General features: G+C 35.8%; 1 protein-coding gene across 5 annotated transcripts in view; it reads left to right on the top strand.

Annotated features, from left to right (window-relative positions):
- Positions 1-19,376, top strand: part of ZDHHC14 (zinc finger DHHC-type palmitoyltransferase 14) — a 92,686-nt gene that overhangs the window by 48,709 nt on the left and 24,601 nt on the right. For 3 of the 5 annotated variants that reach the window (XM_041423651.1, XM_041423649.1, XM_041423652.1), the window contains 2 exons: positions 3,124-3,296; positions 12,185-12,343. In XM_041423651.1, coding sequence (XP_041279585.1) covers positions 3,124-3,296; positions 12,185-12,343 — 332 coding nt within the window. The remainder of the gene's footprint in view (positions 1-3,123; positions 3,297-12,184; positions 12,344-19,376) is intronic. The other 2 variants (XM_041423650.1, XM_041423653.1) reach the window with 1 other exon arrangement.

Raw genomic sequence — 19,376 nt, forward strand, 5'->3', positions numbered from 1 at the left:
TGTTTGCTTTAAAAAAAAAATCACTGAAAATACCCTTCAAAAAAGATAATTCTTGTAATACCTGAGGGAAGCTGCTGCCTAAAGGGATACATCCTCAATTAAATTAAGTAAGGAATCTGGGCAAACATGAGGGATAATCTGTTTCTCTGTTCAGTATTTGACAATTTTAAAAGTAGTAACACTAGAAGTGTTTGAAATAATATTGACTTAATGTAGCAGTACAAATATATTTGTTACATAAGCATGCAAATATAAAATATATAAATATGCAAGTGTATTCCTACAGATTTTTTTCACAATTTTCAGCTAAGATCCATGTTTTTAATTTGAAGGCACATTTAATAGATTTTTTGATAACTCAGGAGAAGTAAGATTATTTTCCCCTTTTTTTAAACAAATGTGAAGAAAAAAGGTGTAATGGTATCTGCTGGTTTTTGTTTGGTTTAGTTTTTTTAGATTTATTTCACAAGTATTTAAAAAATGAATTGGATGTTTTTAAAGGAGAGATGTTGTCGAGCTCTCTGTGAGCCCATGTAATATTATATGGTCTGTACATAAATCAGATTGTATTAAATGGTCTTGCCCAGACTTACTGTCTGAATCTCTGTAAGGAGCTGCTGTAAGAAACTGGTTTCTCAGCTTGAAATAATTTTTTAATTGGTGGAATATTACTTGGTTATTATTCCCAAAGATGCCATCTTCAGTCTTTTCTGCATTATTGCTGAATTAATTTCAAATCAAAGGTGGTAAAATACATGTTGTTAAACCTTGAAAGCGACTTTAGGCGAAGCAGATTACCTCACACTTGCTTGTTGTGAAGATTATACAGGGCTTTGAGGGTGGGGATTTTTTCACTGCAGGTGGACTTGGTTCAGCAAGACAGAGAGAGATTTTTCCATGCTTTTTTACTATACTGAAAACATCACTTTTCAGCAATGTTGGGCTTTGTTAGTATTTCAGTACATCAATTTTTTCTTTCTACCAATTTAATTTGAAATTACTGTTAAAAGGAAACATGTTAGACTCATGATGGCCCTTAGTTTCCATCCTGTGAGTATCCGTGAGAATTTGTGTATGTAATGCCATTGCTGGTTTGTGTTGGCAAGTGTTGAAATTGTACTGTGCCTACTGTGCTACCCTGAGATTATCTCACGCTACCTTTCACACACATACAGCTCTTGTTTGGTCAACAGACTTCAGCACAATTGCAATTTCTTGGGTACATGTAATGAATAATGCAATAGAAGAGTGAGAGAACTGTGCTATATTTAGCGTTCATTAATGTACACGTTCCCTCTAATCCTTTTAAAAATATGTTCTTGCAGCCTATTTGTACTCTTCTCTGAGCACATTACAGTGGTTTTGATTTCAGTAGTCCTTTGTGTCGAGAAATAAATTGAGCAGTAGGACATTCATGCAGTGTGAAAGGTTCTCTTTGGCTGTTCATTCTGACTGGCTTCTCCTGACATGAGAGGAGCAAGGCTTATAGCTACCAAGGCTTACATCTTGCTGCTGCTTCCTTTAGCTAGCACTGATATCATAAATCTGGGTCTTTGAAGATTTTCCTAAAAGCATACATTTGAAGGATGTTTCCTAGCATTTCAGCAGTCTATTTGTTGTGTGAAACCCCAGTGTCTCTTGGGCCTCACCTTTTTTAATACCCAGATATCTTTTTAATCGTTTGTAACTTGTGGCGCCTCTAGTATTGCATTAATGTAGGGAGATATGATTTCCACTTGTTATGGTGTACACCGTGTAATGCATATGGACTCACTGCATCCATTAAATCCTCTAGGTTTGGTGAAGCAGCCACGTATTTTTAATAGGGTTATGCAGGGCGATAAATGCTTTCTACATGGCAGCTGGTATGAAAAGTGTTTCCATTCTCTCCCCATCCTGTTGCAGAAGAGACGGACAGTGGAGCTGACATTGTCATCACTTGCTTAGAGTTAACATTCCACTGAGGTTAACTGACTTGTAGTGCAAAAGCTTGCACGTCTGAATGATCATTTAAGTCAGTCAGCAGAAATAGAGAAGATAATGTTAATTAAATTTGATCGATACCTAGAAACTTTAGATGAAGCCCTAAGGCCTAGAACTTGTTGATTTTTGACTTGTGTTTTTAGGCTTATTTTATGACTTCTTACACAGGCAACAGGAGTACATGAAGCCATCCTGGTATTCTACCCACACCTACTTAACATAAGGGCTATGAAGACAGTCTTCAGCCTGTGTGTTTTCTAAGATGGTGCTGCAGTGCTTCTGTAATATCCAAGTGTTCATATCCCTTCTTTTTGCAGAGCTGTAGAGATACTTATATTTGTGTATTGGTTGGATTCCAGTGTTTCTGTCCATTTTGATTTAGTCATATGTGAAGCATGGGGGAAAATTTGCTTAAACTTAAATTTGCTTAAATTTGCTTAATCCAGCCTTAAACTCTGCTTGTATATTGTAAATCTGGTAAACATGCCCTGGTCATGGGCTGTTGATGTTGCTATAGGCATGCCCCTGGATTGTTTGCTCCCAGGTTTGTTGAACTGTTATTCGTATTCTTCTTATTTTGTAAATGAATAAACAAATTTACTAAGTTACAAGAAATAGGTTAAGAAGGAAAATCAGTAGAGATGTTAAAATATTGATATACACCAAGACTGTTAAAGGAATGCATTGCATGTTCTTGAGCACCATCTTTCTGGTGGATGATAAATCCATTTTATAGACTTAATTATGTATTTCAGTGTGGCTTATTGCTTCATGTTATGGGCTTCTTAATGTTATTTCCCCTTTCCTCTCTCAGCCCAATTTACTTTTATGTAATTGGGCAGCAGGTGAAGAAATATATAAGCTCATTATGCTGCGATAAAAATATTTTATCTTCTTATGTAAATGAGTATTGCATATAGTGAGGTCATTATTATGCTACTTGTGCCTTTATTATATTGAACATGTTATGAAAAATTGCAGAACACATAAACAGAAATTTCAGCTTCAGTAAACGTTCCAAAGCAAGTAATGCATCAAGAAAAGAAAGTGAATTCTTCATATGCATTTATAGAGGCAAAGAGCTTTTGCGAGCAAGTTACATTATTTGTTGTTGATTGTTGTCTCTTTTTCTTTTTCCAGTTGCCCATATTTGTCAGAGAAGATTACGCCTGCTATACCTGCAATTGGTGGGATTCTTTTCTTTTTCGTGATGGGGACCCTGCTGCGTACTAGTTTCAGTGACCCTGGTGTCCTCCCCCGCGCAACACCAGACGAGGCAGCAGATCTAGAGAGACAAATAGGTAACACCGAAGGTCTGTTGTCTCCTCGCTCTCCTCCCGAGGGTGCATGTGCTGTGTGAAGGCAGTGTGCTGCTCTGCTCCTGGGAGGAGTTACTCCTACCTTGCCACAGTGATTGTTCTGGAACTGTAATGTTTGATGATGTTGCAGTGATTCCTGTGGAAAGATGATTGATCAGTTCTTCACCAAGAAAGTAAACAAAATCCTGGCCTTTTACAGTGATAGTTATTACTGTAAATACTTCTCAGCAAGTCTGGTAGAAATCTCTCTGTGATACATTAGAGAATATATTTTAAGTGTTTTTGACAAGAAAGCTGATATTGCAAAAGATCTATAACTGTGCATTTTTAAAACTGTGTGTTCTCAGAATTTAACTGAATTTAATTGTTATTTATACTGCAAAAGAGTCAGATAAGTCTTTGTGTTAATATACAGTAAAAAAAAATTTTTAGTAAAGCCAGCATGATTAAAGTATAGAGCTAGATTTTAACCATTCTTGCTTAATAAGAGCACTGTTGACTAAATTGTGTAAGTGGGACTTCTACAAGTACAAATATGCTGAATAGCTAAAATGTGCCACCTGGATAAGAGAACGCAGGATGAGTTTGCAGAGCTGCTTCATAAATAGTGGGTTTGTGTGCTTACAACCTTACCAAATGCTACTAAATCTGCTTTGATGTGATAGTCAATAGAAGTCCCATTTTTTTAATGCAGTTTCAGAGAAATGGTCACTCATGTGATTGAAAAGACAGGTAACAGGTCTAGAGAAACACTTTCAGTATCCTTGGTGTTTAATACCATAGTGCAGTCCTAGGCTTTTTATGATAGAAGTATTAAAACATTTGCTATTTAACTGAATTTCAGAAGTGCATAAAAATATGTGAAAATATAATGAAGCATTCATTTAGCACCTTTTTGTAACCAGTGTTATGGTTATCCTATATTGATCTCCTTCAAGGAATTCTTTACTTAGAATAAGGTACTACCTTTAGTACAAAACACTGGTACAGGTTCCTGTTCAAGGAATTGCTTATTTGCTCTGTGTTCACAGAAACATTGATCTATGTCAGGAAATAAATTTTATGTTGTCATCTGTCAGAGTTTTGGCGAAATACAAAACTAAAAATACAAATTGAATATACTAGAGGGGACAGTCAAAATGTTCCTGCGTAGAGCAAGTTCAGAACTTGTGTTTACAAATTATAATTCTTTTTAAATGGTACTGCATACTAGTTCACAGGTTGAGGCTGCTGAGCTGATCAAAGCCATCATCTTTTCTTCAGCAGTAGCAAAGGCAGTACTCTTCCAAAAAGGGCCAGTGGAATATTGAAGCAAGGAATTAGAGTGGCAGCAAATGTGGAGTTCCCAAGCATGAGGGCTTATGGCAAGTGTAATAGAGGAACAAGCTAGGTAGCTATAAGAAATCATTCTGCCCTAAAATTGTGATTCTGGATTCAACAATGGAAGTGGAAAGAAACATTTTTGTACCGTTACAGTATGGTTTTTTAATGTGCCTGTGAAAGGTATCCTAGTGGAGTGGTATCTGTGCAGCAGGAAAAGCTGAATGGCTCCTGGAGTTGAAAAGACTAGATTTTCCAAAACTATGATGCAGGCTGGATTGCCTTGTAACTTGCTGTACCTTTCAACTTGAGGTGTCTTCTAAAGATGGGGTGCAAGGTTAGCAGTAATTTATTTTAGACAAGACAGTTCTTCAGATAACTCACCTAAAAATAATGCCTTTACCAAATAGTTTCTTTGCTAAAATGTATTCATGTATCCTGTCCTATTTGTAGCTTTTACTTTATTAAAATCATTCTTAGATGCTTGAGTCTTACCCTGCCCTACTGGTCTTTTTGGGAAGCAGCCTATCAGAAATTATTACAGATGCACTGAGAAACAGTTGTTTCCCAAGACAAGGAATTGTGATTTAAGAATGCTATTTTGAAGTTCTCTTAAAATATATCAAATTTTATTTTTTTACAGTAGAAAGCATAGAATAGGATGAGTTGATTTGGAAGAATTGTTCTCAAAATAAGACCTTCTAAAGAAGGTGACAGTACTTTGTCCTTTCAGGTGACTTTCTGGGAACAGGTTGCTCATATTAAGAGGCAAAAAAAAAAAAACAAAGTTTCTACCTAGGCTATCAGCCTTCTTCAGGTGAAGAATGTGGGACTAACACAGATGTGATGCTGTTATTTCTCCCCCCTGTGTACAGGAATGGAAAGCAGTTATTTCTTGAGAATTTGTGTTCATAGGTGAAGAAAAAGTGAAAAGAACTGAAAAAAAAAAGAAGTCAAAAAAAAACCAAAAGGAACTTCTGATATTCAAAAATACTGTATTTCATGCAAATCATCAAACTATCCTCATATAGAGGGAGTTAGGAAGTGTAATAAGAGGCCATTTGGACTATATTTGATTGTAGTCAAAAATACACTATTGTCAGAACTGGAGATAGTTCTTAAAGATCAGTATAAAAAGATGGCACAAGCATATTGGGAAAGGCAAAAGGAGAATAAAGTCAGTTACAATCTGCAAGGAGCAGTAGAAGACAACAGGACAGGTTCTATTAGAGGTCAGAGGAAGAAAGAAAAGCTGAAGGCATGCTGTGCAGTTGGGAAATGAGAAATGGCAGAGGACAGTCTGTAGGAGTCAACACTGCTTTGATCTCACAAGATAACTTGTATACTTCTTGATAGCTGATAGAAAGGGAAGAAAGAAAACAGTTGTAGTTTAAAAGTCTGTTAATCTACTATCCTGTATCTTTATTGGTTTATCTAGTGTTCTGCTTTTATAGAAATCTGTCAATTCTATCACCAGAAACTCTTCTCTGTCTGGAAAGACATGCTACATGATCAAATTATTAGAATTTGGGCTGCCAAAGGGTTGGGGCTTGTGGCTGTTTAAGTCTCAAAACAAGCAACAAAGAATTTCAAGAGAAAATCAAGTGTAACCAATCTGATATCCTTCATTGAAAGAGTAACTGTCTTGGTGGGAAAGCAGAAGATGTGCTTAATTTTTCACTCTAATTTAGCTCTTGATGGTGTCCTGCATAGGATTCTTTCTGTATAAGTTTTGGAAATAAGTTCTAGGTGAAATTGCCACAAAGTCAGTAAGTACCTTTTCAAAGAGACACTCTAGCAGCAAATGCTAAGTGCTCAAATAGGACCTTTCAGAGACTGATTGTGGGCTCATGAGGAATCTGCTTAACTCTGAAATTGGTGCTGAGATGGAGAAATTTGCAATCACTGGGTTTGATTTTTTTTTTTAATGTATTTTAAATAGTTTGAGCAGCGTTAGGGAAAAACCACAAAATGTATGAATACAAGTGGAAATCAAATACTAATGGAAAGGGATCTAAGTGGTGAATGGTGCAGGAAGAGGAGACTTGAGTGTTATTTCCAAACAGATTGGGTTAGCACTGTGGTATGATGAAAAGGAGAAATCCTTTTTGGAGCATGTTAGAAGAAAACCAGAAGAAGGGACATTCTGGGATACCCAGTGGTGATGAGGGCTCAGTTCACTGTCCGGTTTTCTACAACATATGTAAAAACTCAAGAGGAAGGCAGCTAAACAGACAAGTCTGGAAAACAGGACCTGTAAGAATATTTAATACATGCATGCATTTGGCCTAAGAGAGAGGAGAGGCAAAAGTCTTAAAATACTCTAGTTTTTGGGGTTTTCATATAACGTAATAGAACAAAAGCAACTAGATATATGAGGCTTATATAATGTAAAAAATCACTGAGGGAAACTTTATTATAAAAGTGCTATAATTTCACTGAAATGCAGCAGGATTTTTTTTTTTGTTTAAATGCAACATTAAATGTACTGATGTAGTATTTCTACTTCAATTATAACTTCCATTAAAATTGAAATGTAATTTTTCCAGGGGTATCCTAGCTGTAATTACATTATTGTCATGATGCATATAAGCATGGCTTCTGCAATCACAATAAAACTGCTATATTAAGAGGGGCTTTTTCTTTTATGGAAACACAAATACTAAGAGCAGCCTTATTTTGTAGCCTCTTTGCTACAAGTTGCATGTCTTTCTTGGAGTTAAGTCAGTGTTAAGTCACTTCAAGTGGAAAAATTGTCAACTTCTGAAAATGAAGGCTTAGAAGGATAACCCAATCTAGGAGAATGGGTTTTGTAAGCAGGAAGGCATTTGTCCAGTTGATGTATACAAGTTTAACAATTCTTCCACAATATCAATCTTGTTTGCGCTGGATAGGTGATGCAGATAATTGAAAAGATGGTTATGGCAATTTATTCTTCCAACCTTAAAAGTGCTTTGGATTTTTCTTCAGGCTGTCATAAATTACGTGTATTTTCCTCATCTAATCCGTACAATTAGCTCAGGCCAGTTCACAGGACAGCTTCTGCTTGCTTGTTTTGTGTTTTCCAAGCCCTGAACTCAATGTATGAGCTACACCAGCACACTGTCTCTGCAAATTGGCTAATTTATGCTGATGCTCAAGACCACATTTGAGACTCCTTCAGAATTCTTTGCCTGTCTTTCTTTTGTTTTGAAATGCACAATTGGATTTCATTATAGCCTTATAAAGTTAAATCCGTGCCACAGCACAGGCATTTCATAGAACTGACCATGGCCTGAGCAGATACATACCATTTGTGGTTATCATGTTTTGCTTTCTTTGCAAAGGTGGGATACCAGCTTCCTAGGCTTGTAGTTGTACCTGATACTGCGCCTATAAACAACATGCTTGAAATAAATATAGTGAAATTACTTGGTGTGTCAGGTAAGTCTTAGAAAGCTCTTCCTGTCTATGCTTCTTTCCCTCAACAAATCACTAAAGATTACATTTCTTTCTGGGAACAAGCATACCATTCACATGAAGTTTTAGGCTTCAAGAAGATCATGAAACTCTACTTTTAAGAAAAGAATATATTATTTCAGAAAAATCTAAGGCAGCAAGTCCTTAAATTCAGGAGCAATATGTGTTCAGTATCTCTTGATGGCTATCAGATGAAAAACTATGTGAAGAATGCAGTTAGCAGCTGCTGGTTTCAGTCTAAACCACGTTCCCAGTATTGTTTGTCCCTGAGATTACTGTCTTGAAACAAGAGCATTTTATTTAAGTTCTCTTCCCTCCAAAAAATGAATTACTCTTTTGTCTTGTAGCCCACTGTTGTTAAACAGGTACCTTAAATTTGAACAGTTAAACACGTAGGAAGACATTTCTTAGAGATTTGCATTGTTAGTTGGCTTTGTTTTGTTTTGGTTAGAATTTTTTCTATTGTTTTTCAGATGTTATGGGTTATACATAAAGATTCATTACCTTTTCCTTTAGTCCTCAGGAAACATTAGAATTGTTTCAGTTTACTGACTTCTCAAATATTATTTTTTTGAAGATTGAAATTGTGTCCTTTTAAAGTTGTCAACAAACATTGCATGCTATGGTTATGAAGCTTGTATAGAGACAATGTAGAGCTGCCTTCTAGAGCCTGTTTGTCTCAAGTTCTTAGGAACATTAGGCCAAAAAATCCAACTCTTAATTGAGCAGGAGAGTCCTGGTGGTATGAATACAAACTTGCAGCTTCTGTCTTTTGTCAGCACCGCTTATTTGTTTGTAGCATAATAAATTGAGACATCTAAGCGGAGTTTGTTGTCCCGTTAGAAGGTTGCTAGGTTGTGCTGTATCTCCATTAAATACTTGGAGTATCTTTCTTGGAGCAGTTCAGGTGTCTCGGTCCTGCAAGGTCATTAATTGCTTACATGGGGTTTTTGTAATTATAGTAATAAAAATGCTGGAGCCCTATCTAGTGCACGAACAGTTAACCCTGCTAGAGAAGTTACAAAATGTGTCAGAACAGGGAGGATGGATGCAATCCCATTAGTGGGTAAGTTTTAGCCTTTTTGTGAAAGAACTTGCATTACTACATCAGTAATAGGTTGGATGAGTGAAATGTAGTAGTGATCAAACACAGTTTATTTGGGGAAGGTGATTCCATAAAGGTTAATTTTTCTGTTCCTCAAAGAGACCTCATATATTGAAGATTTAACTGTGTTAGACCCCAGGTATGAGCAGTTGAATTGAAGGCAAACTACTGAAAATTCACAGTGAGACCAGGACATGTTTAGCACATTTAGGTTAGATAAATTATATTAAATCGAAGCACATTTGACCTTGCTCTGCTCCTTGTTTCCAGGAAAAAGATGTTAGTAAACAGAAAGACTGGAACATTTAGGTTTGATTATGCAATTTAGAATTTTGAGAAAAATTCTCAGTCCTTGGAAAATCAGCAAGACTGTTTACACTGATTTCATTTGCATGAGCTTTCGCCTTCGGATTTCAAGATGAATTTGCCTCAGAGAGCTAGGATTTGCTGTCTCTGTGAACTTCCCTTCAAATGTTTGGGAGGAAGTCCTCTTAGAAGACCAGTGTTGTAAATAAAATGGGCTGGACACTAGTCTCACTTCTCCACCAGAGAAGACAGAAGTTGCCTTTGAGATTCTGCCAAAGCCCATTTAAAATAATTGTGGTTCACTTTGTGATCTTCTTGAAAGGGAGGGGAAATATTGGCTTTAGTCAATGTGCCTTTTACAAAATAAATGTTTATCTAGGAAAAAGAGCATTTTCCGTCTAAACAATTCCCTTTGACTGGTTTAAGTAATTTTCTTTCAATTATTATGTACATACTCAAGAATAATAAGATTTTGTAAGAGAAAAAAATCTGAAATATTACTGTTATGTTAGGGTCAGTATTTCTACCATACAAATGCATCAGTATTTCTAGCATACAAAGCTACACCTAGATGAAATTCAGGCATTAGTAGTATTTTTATAATTATGCACTTAAATTTTAGTATCAAATGAAAATATTTGGGTTTTTAATGAACATGCCATGCCAGCATTAAATGCTTTATTCAATAAAATAAATTTGTAGGGCTAATGACCTATATTTATGTTCACTGTTTTAAGTCTTATCTTGACCAAAATACGGTCAGAAATGGGTCTAACATTTTGTTTTGTAATGCCCAAAGATTTCTAGGACTGTGACTATTACAAGCTGATTGCTTATAGTGTCACCAGAAGCTTTCTTAATGTAATATGAACTAGAAGAAATTCTTCCCTGTCTTCTGGATTTAGGTAACGTCCATGTCTCTCTAAAGCTTTAAATACTATAAGCACAGTTGTGCTGTGTCTTCCAAAGAACATCTTTTCAGCTTATACGCTGAAATACACCGGTAGCATTACTTAATCAGAAATATTTGTCAAGTAGTATTGACCTTGAGGTCAAAATCAGTATAACTGCTAGTTGTGGGAACCACACAATAATCTGTGCTTCCACCTGGGCAAGCAACGCAAAGCAGGAGTTGCTTTATATCCAACACAAGTGAATGTCTTTACCTCATCAGGCTGTAGGAGGCTGCTTGTGTGCTGCTCTTTTTTTAGTCTTCACCACTTCATTCTCATAATGGATGTTTAGGAGCTTTATACCCAGATTCCATCCATCTCAGCTATTGCTCCCTTCATTTCATCCTCTTCTCCATTAGTGTTTTCTGAAGTCTGGTTGTTTTAATGGTCAAGTTTACAGTGGTGTCCCACAAAGACTTTTATGTATTGATGCATATTTATGGATCATATTTATGGGTGAGCACTTTGCAGATGAGAACTCCTTAAGTTGGATTTGCTGCCAAATCAGCACGTTGTATAATTGCACCTTTGCTAGCACAGCTGTGTTGTTGCTAGTTTGAATGCCTTGCTAGGTGGGAGACTTTCTTCTTGCCCTTTTGGAAAATACATCATTTGTAGGCTGTGTAATTGGCAGAAATAAAAATTGTGAGTGATATTTCTAACAATTTGAGCTCAAATAAAGTCATAGATCTTTTAGTAACAAGCCCCACATGAAAGCAGGACAACTTAAGACGCAGTTGTTCAGGTGACTTGACTGTGACTTTGAAATGTATTTTCATTCATATATTGGAAAAATACTTTATTTTACTTCCCTGTTGTCTTAGCTGATCTGTTTTCCAAGTGTAATAAATTTAGGGTTTCCTTTTCCACTTCCGTGGTTTGACTTGATTGTGGTTACAGAAGAACAGATAAACCTAGAAAAAGGCACTACTTTTACATGTTGAAATTTCAGAGTAAAGGTCAGCTTGGGCAAAATTGAACTTTATTAGCCTAATCAGTCCTTTAGATCCTGGAAAAATTACTGATAATATCCTAAAATAAAACAAAAGGAAGCTTAGAAACAAAACCCAAAACTCTACTACTTGTATCAAACAAGGTAGCTGGAAACTGGTTTTGTGCAACAAACAAGCTTCAAGGTGTGTAGAAGTAACACTGGGAGTTGGGTGTTCAAACTTCTAAAGAGCAAAAGCTGTAAGATACTTTTGTGAATGTGCTCTGTTGTCTCACAGCATGCAAGAGATCTCAGCATTAAGTAGGCTCAGACGACAGAGCAGCTGTTGTTTAAGTAAATGTGCAGATTCCCTTCTAGGCTGTAGAATTTCTGCAGCATTTCTAGGGAGATTTTTTGTTATTACAGGAATTCTGAAAAAATTAGGAATAGTCTAAAGGTAATTTCCACGTTTTGGTGTCGTACACAAGTAGTTATCATTGTCTTTAATATGTTATCTAAAGACTATTAGGGGATAAGAAACTGTAAGAATTTTGGGATCAAGGTCATTGTCAGCATTTGAGAATTGGGTTTGGATGGTTTCTTTGATTCAGATTGATTGGCTTTGGATGCTATTTGCAATGAAGTGTCTCTTTGCTGCTTATTACTCAAGAATTAGAAGGGGAAAAATTGTTTATTTTAAATGTGTTAATATGAATTTGAAATTTGCTATAGATTGCCATTAAGGACAGTTTTGTGCATACATCATAGCTCATGTGCAACATTTCATGTCTTGTATTTTCATGCTTAGATATAGCAAATGGCTGCAGTTCAGGAGGATATCGTCCCCCTCCCAGAACAAAAGAAGTGATCATCAATGGACAGACAGTGAAACTAAAATATTGTTTTACTTGCAAGATTTTCCGCCCACCTCGTGCCTCACATTGCAGCCTTTGTGATAACTGCGTAGGTGAGTAAAAAAGAGATGCGGCATATGTTCAGTTTAGTAGCTTATATATTGTAATGAATACTTTTCATAGGCAACAGAAAAAAAAACAGTTAGTGACAAGATTAGTCATGAGGTGACTTGCTCTGTTCATCTTCCTTTCCTACAAGATCTGTTAAATCTTAAGAATTTTAGAGGAGGCAGAAAAAGAGACTTGGCCTAGCAGATGTTGCTAGTCCAAGAAGGGAGATGATTTTCTGATGCATACATCTTTCCTAACCTGCCCTAATGATAAAGAACACACCCAACTCGAATAAGGCCACATATAATGTGCCATGACCTTTCCAAGCTTTTTGGGAGTCTCATAATTGTTTTTTTCACCAAACTAAATTGAGGGCAAGGAGCTGCTTCTCCAGTCCATCAGTAACTAACTGTAAGGCACGGTTCAAATGGTTAGGGCTGTGTGATCAAAATACACACTGTAGGTGATTCTTGCCATTGAGCAGTTTGATGACTAGATGTACTTTTGTCAGAATCCATAAGAAATTACTGGGCAAACATGCTATTTTGAGAGTAAGTAGATGTTGCCAGGACCTAAGCATATTTCATAATTATGGGGTTGGGTTTTTTTCTCTCTGAATATCTTGTCCTTTTTCATTACCGTTTTCCATGGAGGTCAGACAAGGTGATTAAGATATGCTTGGATTTAAAAGCAAACCAAAAAACCCCTACCAATCAAATCTGAGTGGTTTCCCATTAATTAGATCACATTTGCAGTTCAGTGCAGTTGATTAGCACACTGTTGAGTCTGGATCTTATGCATTCAAGAAAATAATGTAGAAAGATGTCTCCAGCTGAGAAATGTAATTGCAGCATTCAGCAGTGATATTTTTAGATATAAAGCAGTCATTGGAAGAATTGGAGTTTTATGTTTAAATGATACTCATTTAGGGAGTGCCCTTACATCAGACGAAAAAGCTTATTAGCCTTTTGGCCCTGTAGAATTGATTGGTAACTGTAGATAGTTCCTTCAGTAAATAAATTTTTCTGATGTGCTAAAATTTTCTAAGTGTTGCAAAAGCTATTGAGCTTGCTTTTATTGAGCAAGTAGGGATGTTTATGACTTGCAATTGGTACATTGTTCAGAAGAATATTTTAGCAAATGTGTAATTTTAATACTACAGTGTTGTGATGTTGCTCAGCAAACTGGATAATATGTAAATACAGTTGTTGACCAGTGTGATAAATAAAAGTTGAAAAGCTGTTGTCTTTACCAAGAGAGCAAAAACAAGAGCAACCTCACCTGTACAACCTGAAACTTATTTTAAAATAATGGTATGGCTTTTTAATGCACTGGTATGATGGATTTTCTAATAGGTTATTCTGTAATCTGTCTCCTTTTCATACCACATCTGGAAAACCTATTCTGTAAAACATAAAATTAGTGATGGCAGGGAAAGAACTTATACAGTCTTCTCATCATGTCTGTGATGAAAAAACAAATGTGAATTATTATGAATATTTATCAGGAGTGAGCAAATGACTTATATAGCTGAGATGTCTTTTCTGCTCATAAGATAGGTATGATCATTGTAATTTCCTCTTGCACGTTTTTAAATTTGGAGTTATTAGTTTTAAAGTAATTGAATTTGCTGTAGTTTTTCTCCTCAATGTTTATAGTGGAAATTACAATAAAATTACTTTTTCAGGGTGCACTGTATAGTAGCATTGTTTCCTGATTAGATACAGGTGTTTGTCATATAAATATTTGGGTGTACTTAATGCAAAAAGTTATATCTACAAGTACCTGCAACTAATTTTTTATTAAAAATAGGTGTCAAGAAAATTGGATGGCTCGTGTGTCTGTGGAAATGTAACAGTCTGAGAGTGTACACTTAATCAGAGTGTGTTATGCAGTTTGCCACCACTTCTAAGTTAGTATTGTCTATATGATGATGCTTTTATTTAGCTTCTGAATAAATCTTTTAATAGCAATGAGTATTCTTGTGCCACTATTTGTTAGTTCGTTATTGGTTTAACTAAACCTATGCACAAGTAGTTCTACTTCACATGCATATGGATATTTAAGTAACTTATGCTATTAAAATATAACATATTTAGGCAGCTCACTACCAATATGACCATGCATTCCTTTTTACCACATAGTTTCCAAAGATTTTGCTGCAGTTACAAACCAGCTACAGAGACTCTGTGGTACAGGAATGGGGTCTGTCCTCAAACCAGCACTGCTCAGAAAAAACAGTGTGCTACTTTTACCTAAAGTTGTCTTATGATACTTGGCAAATGAATGCAGTGTGAAAGAGAGGTTCTTTCACTCTGAGTTTCCTATTAATGTTGTTTTATTCTGAAAGGAATCTATTGCAGCATTTTAAATATGTAAGTACATACAAAAACTTACTCTTTATTTCTGTCTAATTGTTTAGTAAGCATATCTGTTACTTGACATTGCTTGATTTTTGTTTCATCACTGTTTTTTATAAATATCTATATCGCATTTGTATATAAAAATAACAATAAATAGCTTAAAATAAGAAAAAAAAAAGAAGAAAAGAGATAATTTGAGTTCTAACCTGGTAATACTTGACTCCTTTAGCTCTACAGTATTTTCCTAGTAGTGTCCAGAAAAATCTCTATTTTCATACAAATGTTGTTTGTTCCATTTATGTAATACTTTAAAAAATTTGGTTGAATAAGTGTCCCCTGAAGCACATACCTTGGGTGTGTTCCTGATTTGCTTTCTTTACTGCCTGTGTGAATGTCAGTTGGAAGTTAGCCCCTCAAGGGTTTTGTGTACCATTATGTTGCTCAAGAATTACAAATGAGTTAAACATAATATGCATCTGAAAACAAGAGATAAGAACTTTAGAGTAAAAGTAACCAAACCAGACATAAATTCTGCGCTCAAGGTAGTTATTGCTGTGTCTTGACAAGAAGTTTTGATGGCACTGTGTAATGCTAGCAAGAAAGCAGTGGTTGGACTTGCTGCTGGAATGACCTAATGGCGGCTTTTTTATTTATTTTTGGTCATTGGAACATGGACTGTGTAATATCCTTTTGTTTTGTTTGGTTTTAATAAATATTTTTTGTTTTGTTTAATTTGATTTCTATGATGAAAGCTGAACAAGAAGCAGGTGGCTATATCTAAACAATATGGGGAATAATTTCCAAAGCACATGTAACACAGACAGTGTAAGATAGTGAGAATTACCAGTTTGTTCTGGGGACAAGCTTTTCCCAGTAGTTACTCCAGATACTCCCATCTTCCTGATGAAGAACACCAATTACTTCAAAAGTAGGCTGAGAGGTGGCATTGTAACAATTTGACTTTTCTGACACAGACAGTGTTTCTGAGAACAATTTCTCAGGACTTTGTAGTCCTTTATGAGCAATGTGTATGTCAGGACTTTGGTCTGCTTGGGTTTAATTCTCTTCTATAGCACTCTTTCTTCATTACCTTATTATTTCCTTTCTTGCCTTCACTTCCTTTTCATGGCCTTTGCTTATTTCCTGCCTTACATTTCCTGTGGTGAATAGAGTACAATTTTCACTTCATTTTGAACCTGTTAAACCTTAGCTCCGATTGTCTTGAAATTACTCTTTTGCTGAACAGTTAAAAGCACAAATTTGGCTGCTTTTCTTTTTCTTTCTTCTCTTATGTATTTTTCCCAGTTTTTACAGGTGAGAAATTGCTTGGACTCTTTTTGTTTGGGTGCCCCAAAAGGTAGAACAAGAAGCTGCCAAATGGAGTACACATGAGCACTCTCAGAAGTGATGTGTTATTTATGATTGTGCGATTTGTGAAATTAGATGTACTTTGGAAATTCAGAGAGCATGGCATGTGTGTCAGGGTTTCTAAATCCTAAGCCAATGGACTGCAAAATATGTCAGTCTCTTTAAGAAAGAAAATCGTATTATAGTTTACTTAAGAGAGGTTGTGGCTTATGCATTGGTCTGCATGTGAAAAAATGCAGAGATGATCAGAGCATCTGACTGTGTAAATGATGTTGTAAACCTCAAGGTGTCAGAGTTAAAATTAAAGAGAGAAATTATCAGTTAAAAACATTAGGAACCTAGGAAAATAAACACATATTTACATTCAGTGCAGTAACAATTTGCAGAATGGTTAAAAAACCCCAACTCCGTTAAAACACAGCAGTGGAAGTGTGCAAAAAAATGTGCTTTCCTGTAGAAAGAGAAAAATTAATCCGTAAACTTTGTGGATGTTATTACTTCATAGGTAAGAATACTGTGCTTCCTCTAGTGACAAATTTGAGGTTTTAAAATCCTTTCCTCCACAGCTGGGTGTGTGTCAGGCACTTGTGTGGGTCTGCCAGGGTTTATGTACTCGAATGGGTATGTAAAGAGCGATTGTTAAGGAGTGAGGTCCTTCACTGTGCACTTTTGTACCTCTCAAAGAGCAGCCATTCTAAACTGCTGCTGCCTTTGAAAATGTCACCATTAATGTGCATGAAGTAGGAGGAGTTTGTTAATTAGTCAATATTTATTATTGGAGGGTGCAGTGAAGTGATCTGTGTGACAATACAGTTTAATTACTATGAGCTATCCTAGGGCAACGGCTGGATGTTTTCCTAATAAATCAATTGCTATTTTTATTTTGAAAATTAAACGTGTTTATTTTGTTTTTGTGAACAGCAATAGTCTGCTAGCATTAAAGTTGATTAGCGTGCAAAAAGTTGTCATTGCAACTTATTTTCTTAAAACCCCAACCAAATAGCATAGCTGTCTGGACTAGTTTAAAGAGTCATGAAAGTGAAATACATGTTAATTAGCTCTTGTGTTTATTTTTCTGATTGACTTTTTGTTGTAGATACCCATGCACATTATTAACTTTTTCATTAATAGAGGCCCGTCTTTCCCAGTGTTACATTACTATTTCAGTGTTTTCAGTTTACATCACCTTGTAGAGATTAATCCAGAATGTAATTTGAAGTAAACTTTTGGTGAGTATTTCCTAAATGTTAACATGAGGCCAGAAGATGCTTTCTTTCTGTTTGGTTTTCATGGTGTGTTTTGATTTGGAATCAGTGTATGAAAGTGCTGAAGCTTGGTGATTTAAAGGATCCATTGTGCATTATCCATAACAGATGTTCTAAAATAACATCAGCGTTCCTATAAATCTAACTTGCAATTGATCTTTTGTAATTCACTGCTTTTTTTGTTTAAATTTCTACTCAGATTTCATTCCACAAAGTAAGAGCAAAGGTATTGTCAGGGGAGTGACTGTCAGGCAGGTGAATGGTGTGTAAGTTAAATTGATCCAAATATTTGATTGCTGTTGCCAGCTGATGGCAAATCCTATCAGTGGGGGTGTTTTTTTAAATATTATTTTAAAAATAGATATTATTTAAGAAAATAATTTTCTTAGGATTGATGATTTCAATCGGTGAAATTGAACATCACAGCTAAGGATAGTTTTTATGAATATGCTATGATAATTGAATATAAATTTGTTATGTTAAATAATCAGATATTTTGAACTGACTGTAAAGGACTTAATATAATGGTTATATTTGTCTTTGTGCCTGTGTGCATCACTTTCAGCAGTTGGGATTGGACTGCTGTATCTTAGCAGAAAAGAAATACTCTTTGTAATAAAACATATTTCTTATATGGACTTCTAAAAACCTCATTTGTTTTCTTAAACATTTCAAGAGCAATCAAATTCTGAAAGTACTATTTGTTGTACAAAATATCAAGTCAAAAAGCCTGAATAGATGTGATCATATCATGACATCATAGTCCTTCAAAAAGCTTTAATTGTCACCATTATAAATACATGCAGATGTGTCAGTCTCTCTACATAATTACTCAGTGTGAGTCCTTGACAATGGACATTGTAGTCCTGTGTTGTACTACTGCTACTATCAAAAGTAATTTTGAGTAATCATGGCCCAGATGGTTGAGCTGTAATGTGACTTCTTATTGACACAGGATTTGCATAGTGGGCGCTTGACTCTTTCCAATCATGGGATACATGTTTGCATGTTTTAAATAAAGATGGTAACATTCAGGGAATGCCTTAGGTTTCTGCCTTTGTCCTACAATGCTTTACTTGCACAGGGTGGAAAAATTATCGAGTGAATTCTAACTTTTGCTCACTGAAATCTCCTAGTAACATGACCTAGATATTTTTGCACCTGTCGACATCTTGTCTTTGAGTCCTACCTTCACATTGAGCTTTAGAAAATGTGTGCTGGTGTGCAGTGATCCAGTTGAGCAAAGAAAAAAGGAAACAGTTAATAAAGACTGCAAACTGAAGGGACAAGGTGGTCTAAAAATGTTCCATTTTAAAATCCTTTTGCATTCCTTGTAAATTATTAGGCTTTCATTAAATGTTTTGAAAAGGGAAGAAAAGCATTTGGGTCATTTTGTGCATGGTTTCCTGGAGCGTAGTGAATGAAAAATGGAAGAAGAACATTTAAGTATTTAGGAGTCTACATGCTGTGCTGTGGAAAAGTAGAGATTTGACTCTTTGGTTCTGAGCAGCAAGGAGCATGCTTTGGTGTGGCTCCTGAAGGAAACGCTGCATGTGTAAAACCATTGCTTAATAAAATGGGAAATGTTCTCAGTTTTGTTTTTATCTGAGATATCCAACAGTTAATGTTTCTTATGCAAGTTTTAAATATAAATGTTTCAGGGAAGGTAAAAAATGGGGAATGTACGAAGTATAATGTTTTTCTGTCGTCCAGTTAGCATAGATTATTAGGTGAGTGTTAATCAAACCACTTGGGTGAGTGTTAATGAGAACACTGAGTCCTGCTGGCAGCTTGCTGCTTCCAAAGGGATGTGAATGTCCTCCTCTTTATTTCTTTTTTCCTTATTTCCACTATTCTCTCGTTTGTGCCTGTTCACAGACCATTTGGTAACACAGGCATTGGTAAGTCAATTTTTTCCACTCATCAATGAGCAAAATAATTCCTTTTTTTTCTGTCCTGCTGGTCCAGGGAACTGACTTGATTCATCATCAGCTTAGGAAGAAGAAAGTGGGATGAAGTGGCAGGAAAGGCAGCATTTG

The sequence above is a fragment of the Onychostruthus taczanowskii genome, unplaced genomic scaffold (genome assembly GCF_017590055.1).
Source record: "Onychostruthus taczanowskii isolate IOZ18803 unplaced genomic scaffold, ASM1759005v1 scaffold8, whole genome shotgun sequence".
Lineage (NCBI taxonomy): Eukaryota > Metazoa > Chordata > Aves > Passeriformes > Passeridae > Onychostruthus > Onychostruthus taczanowskii.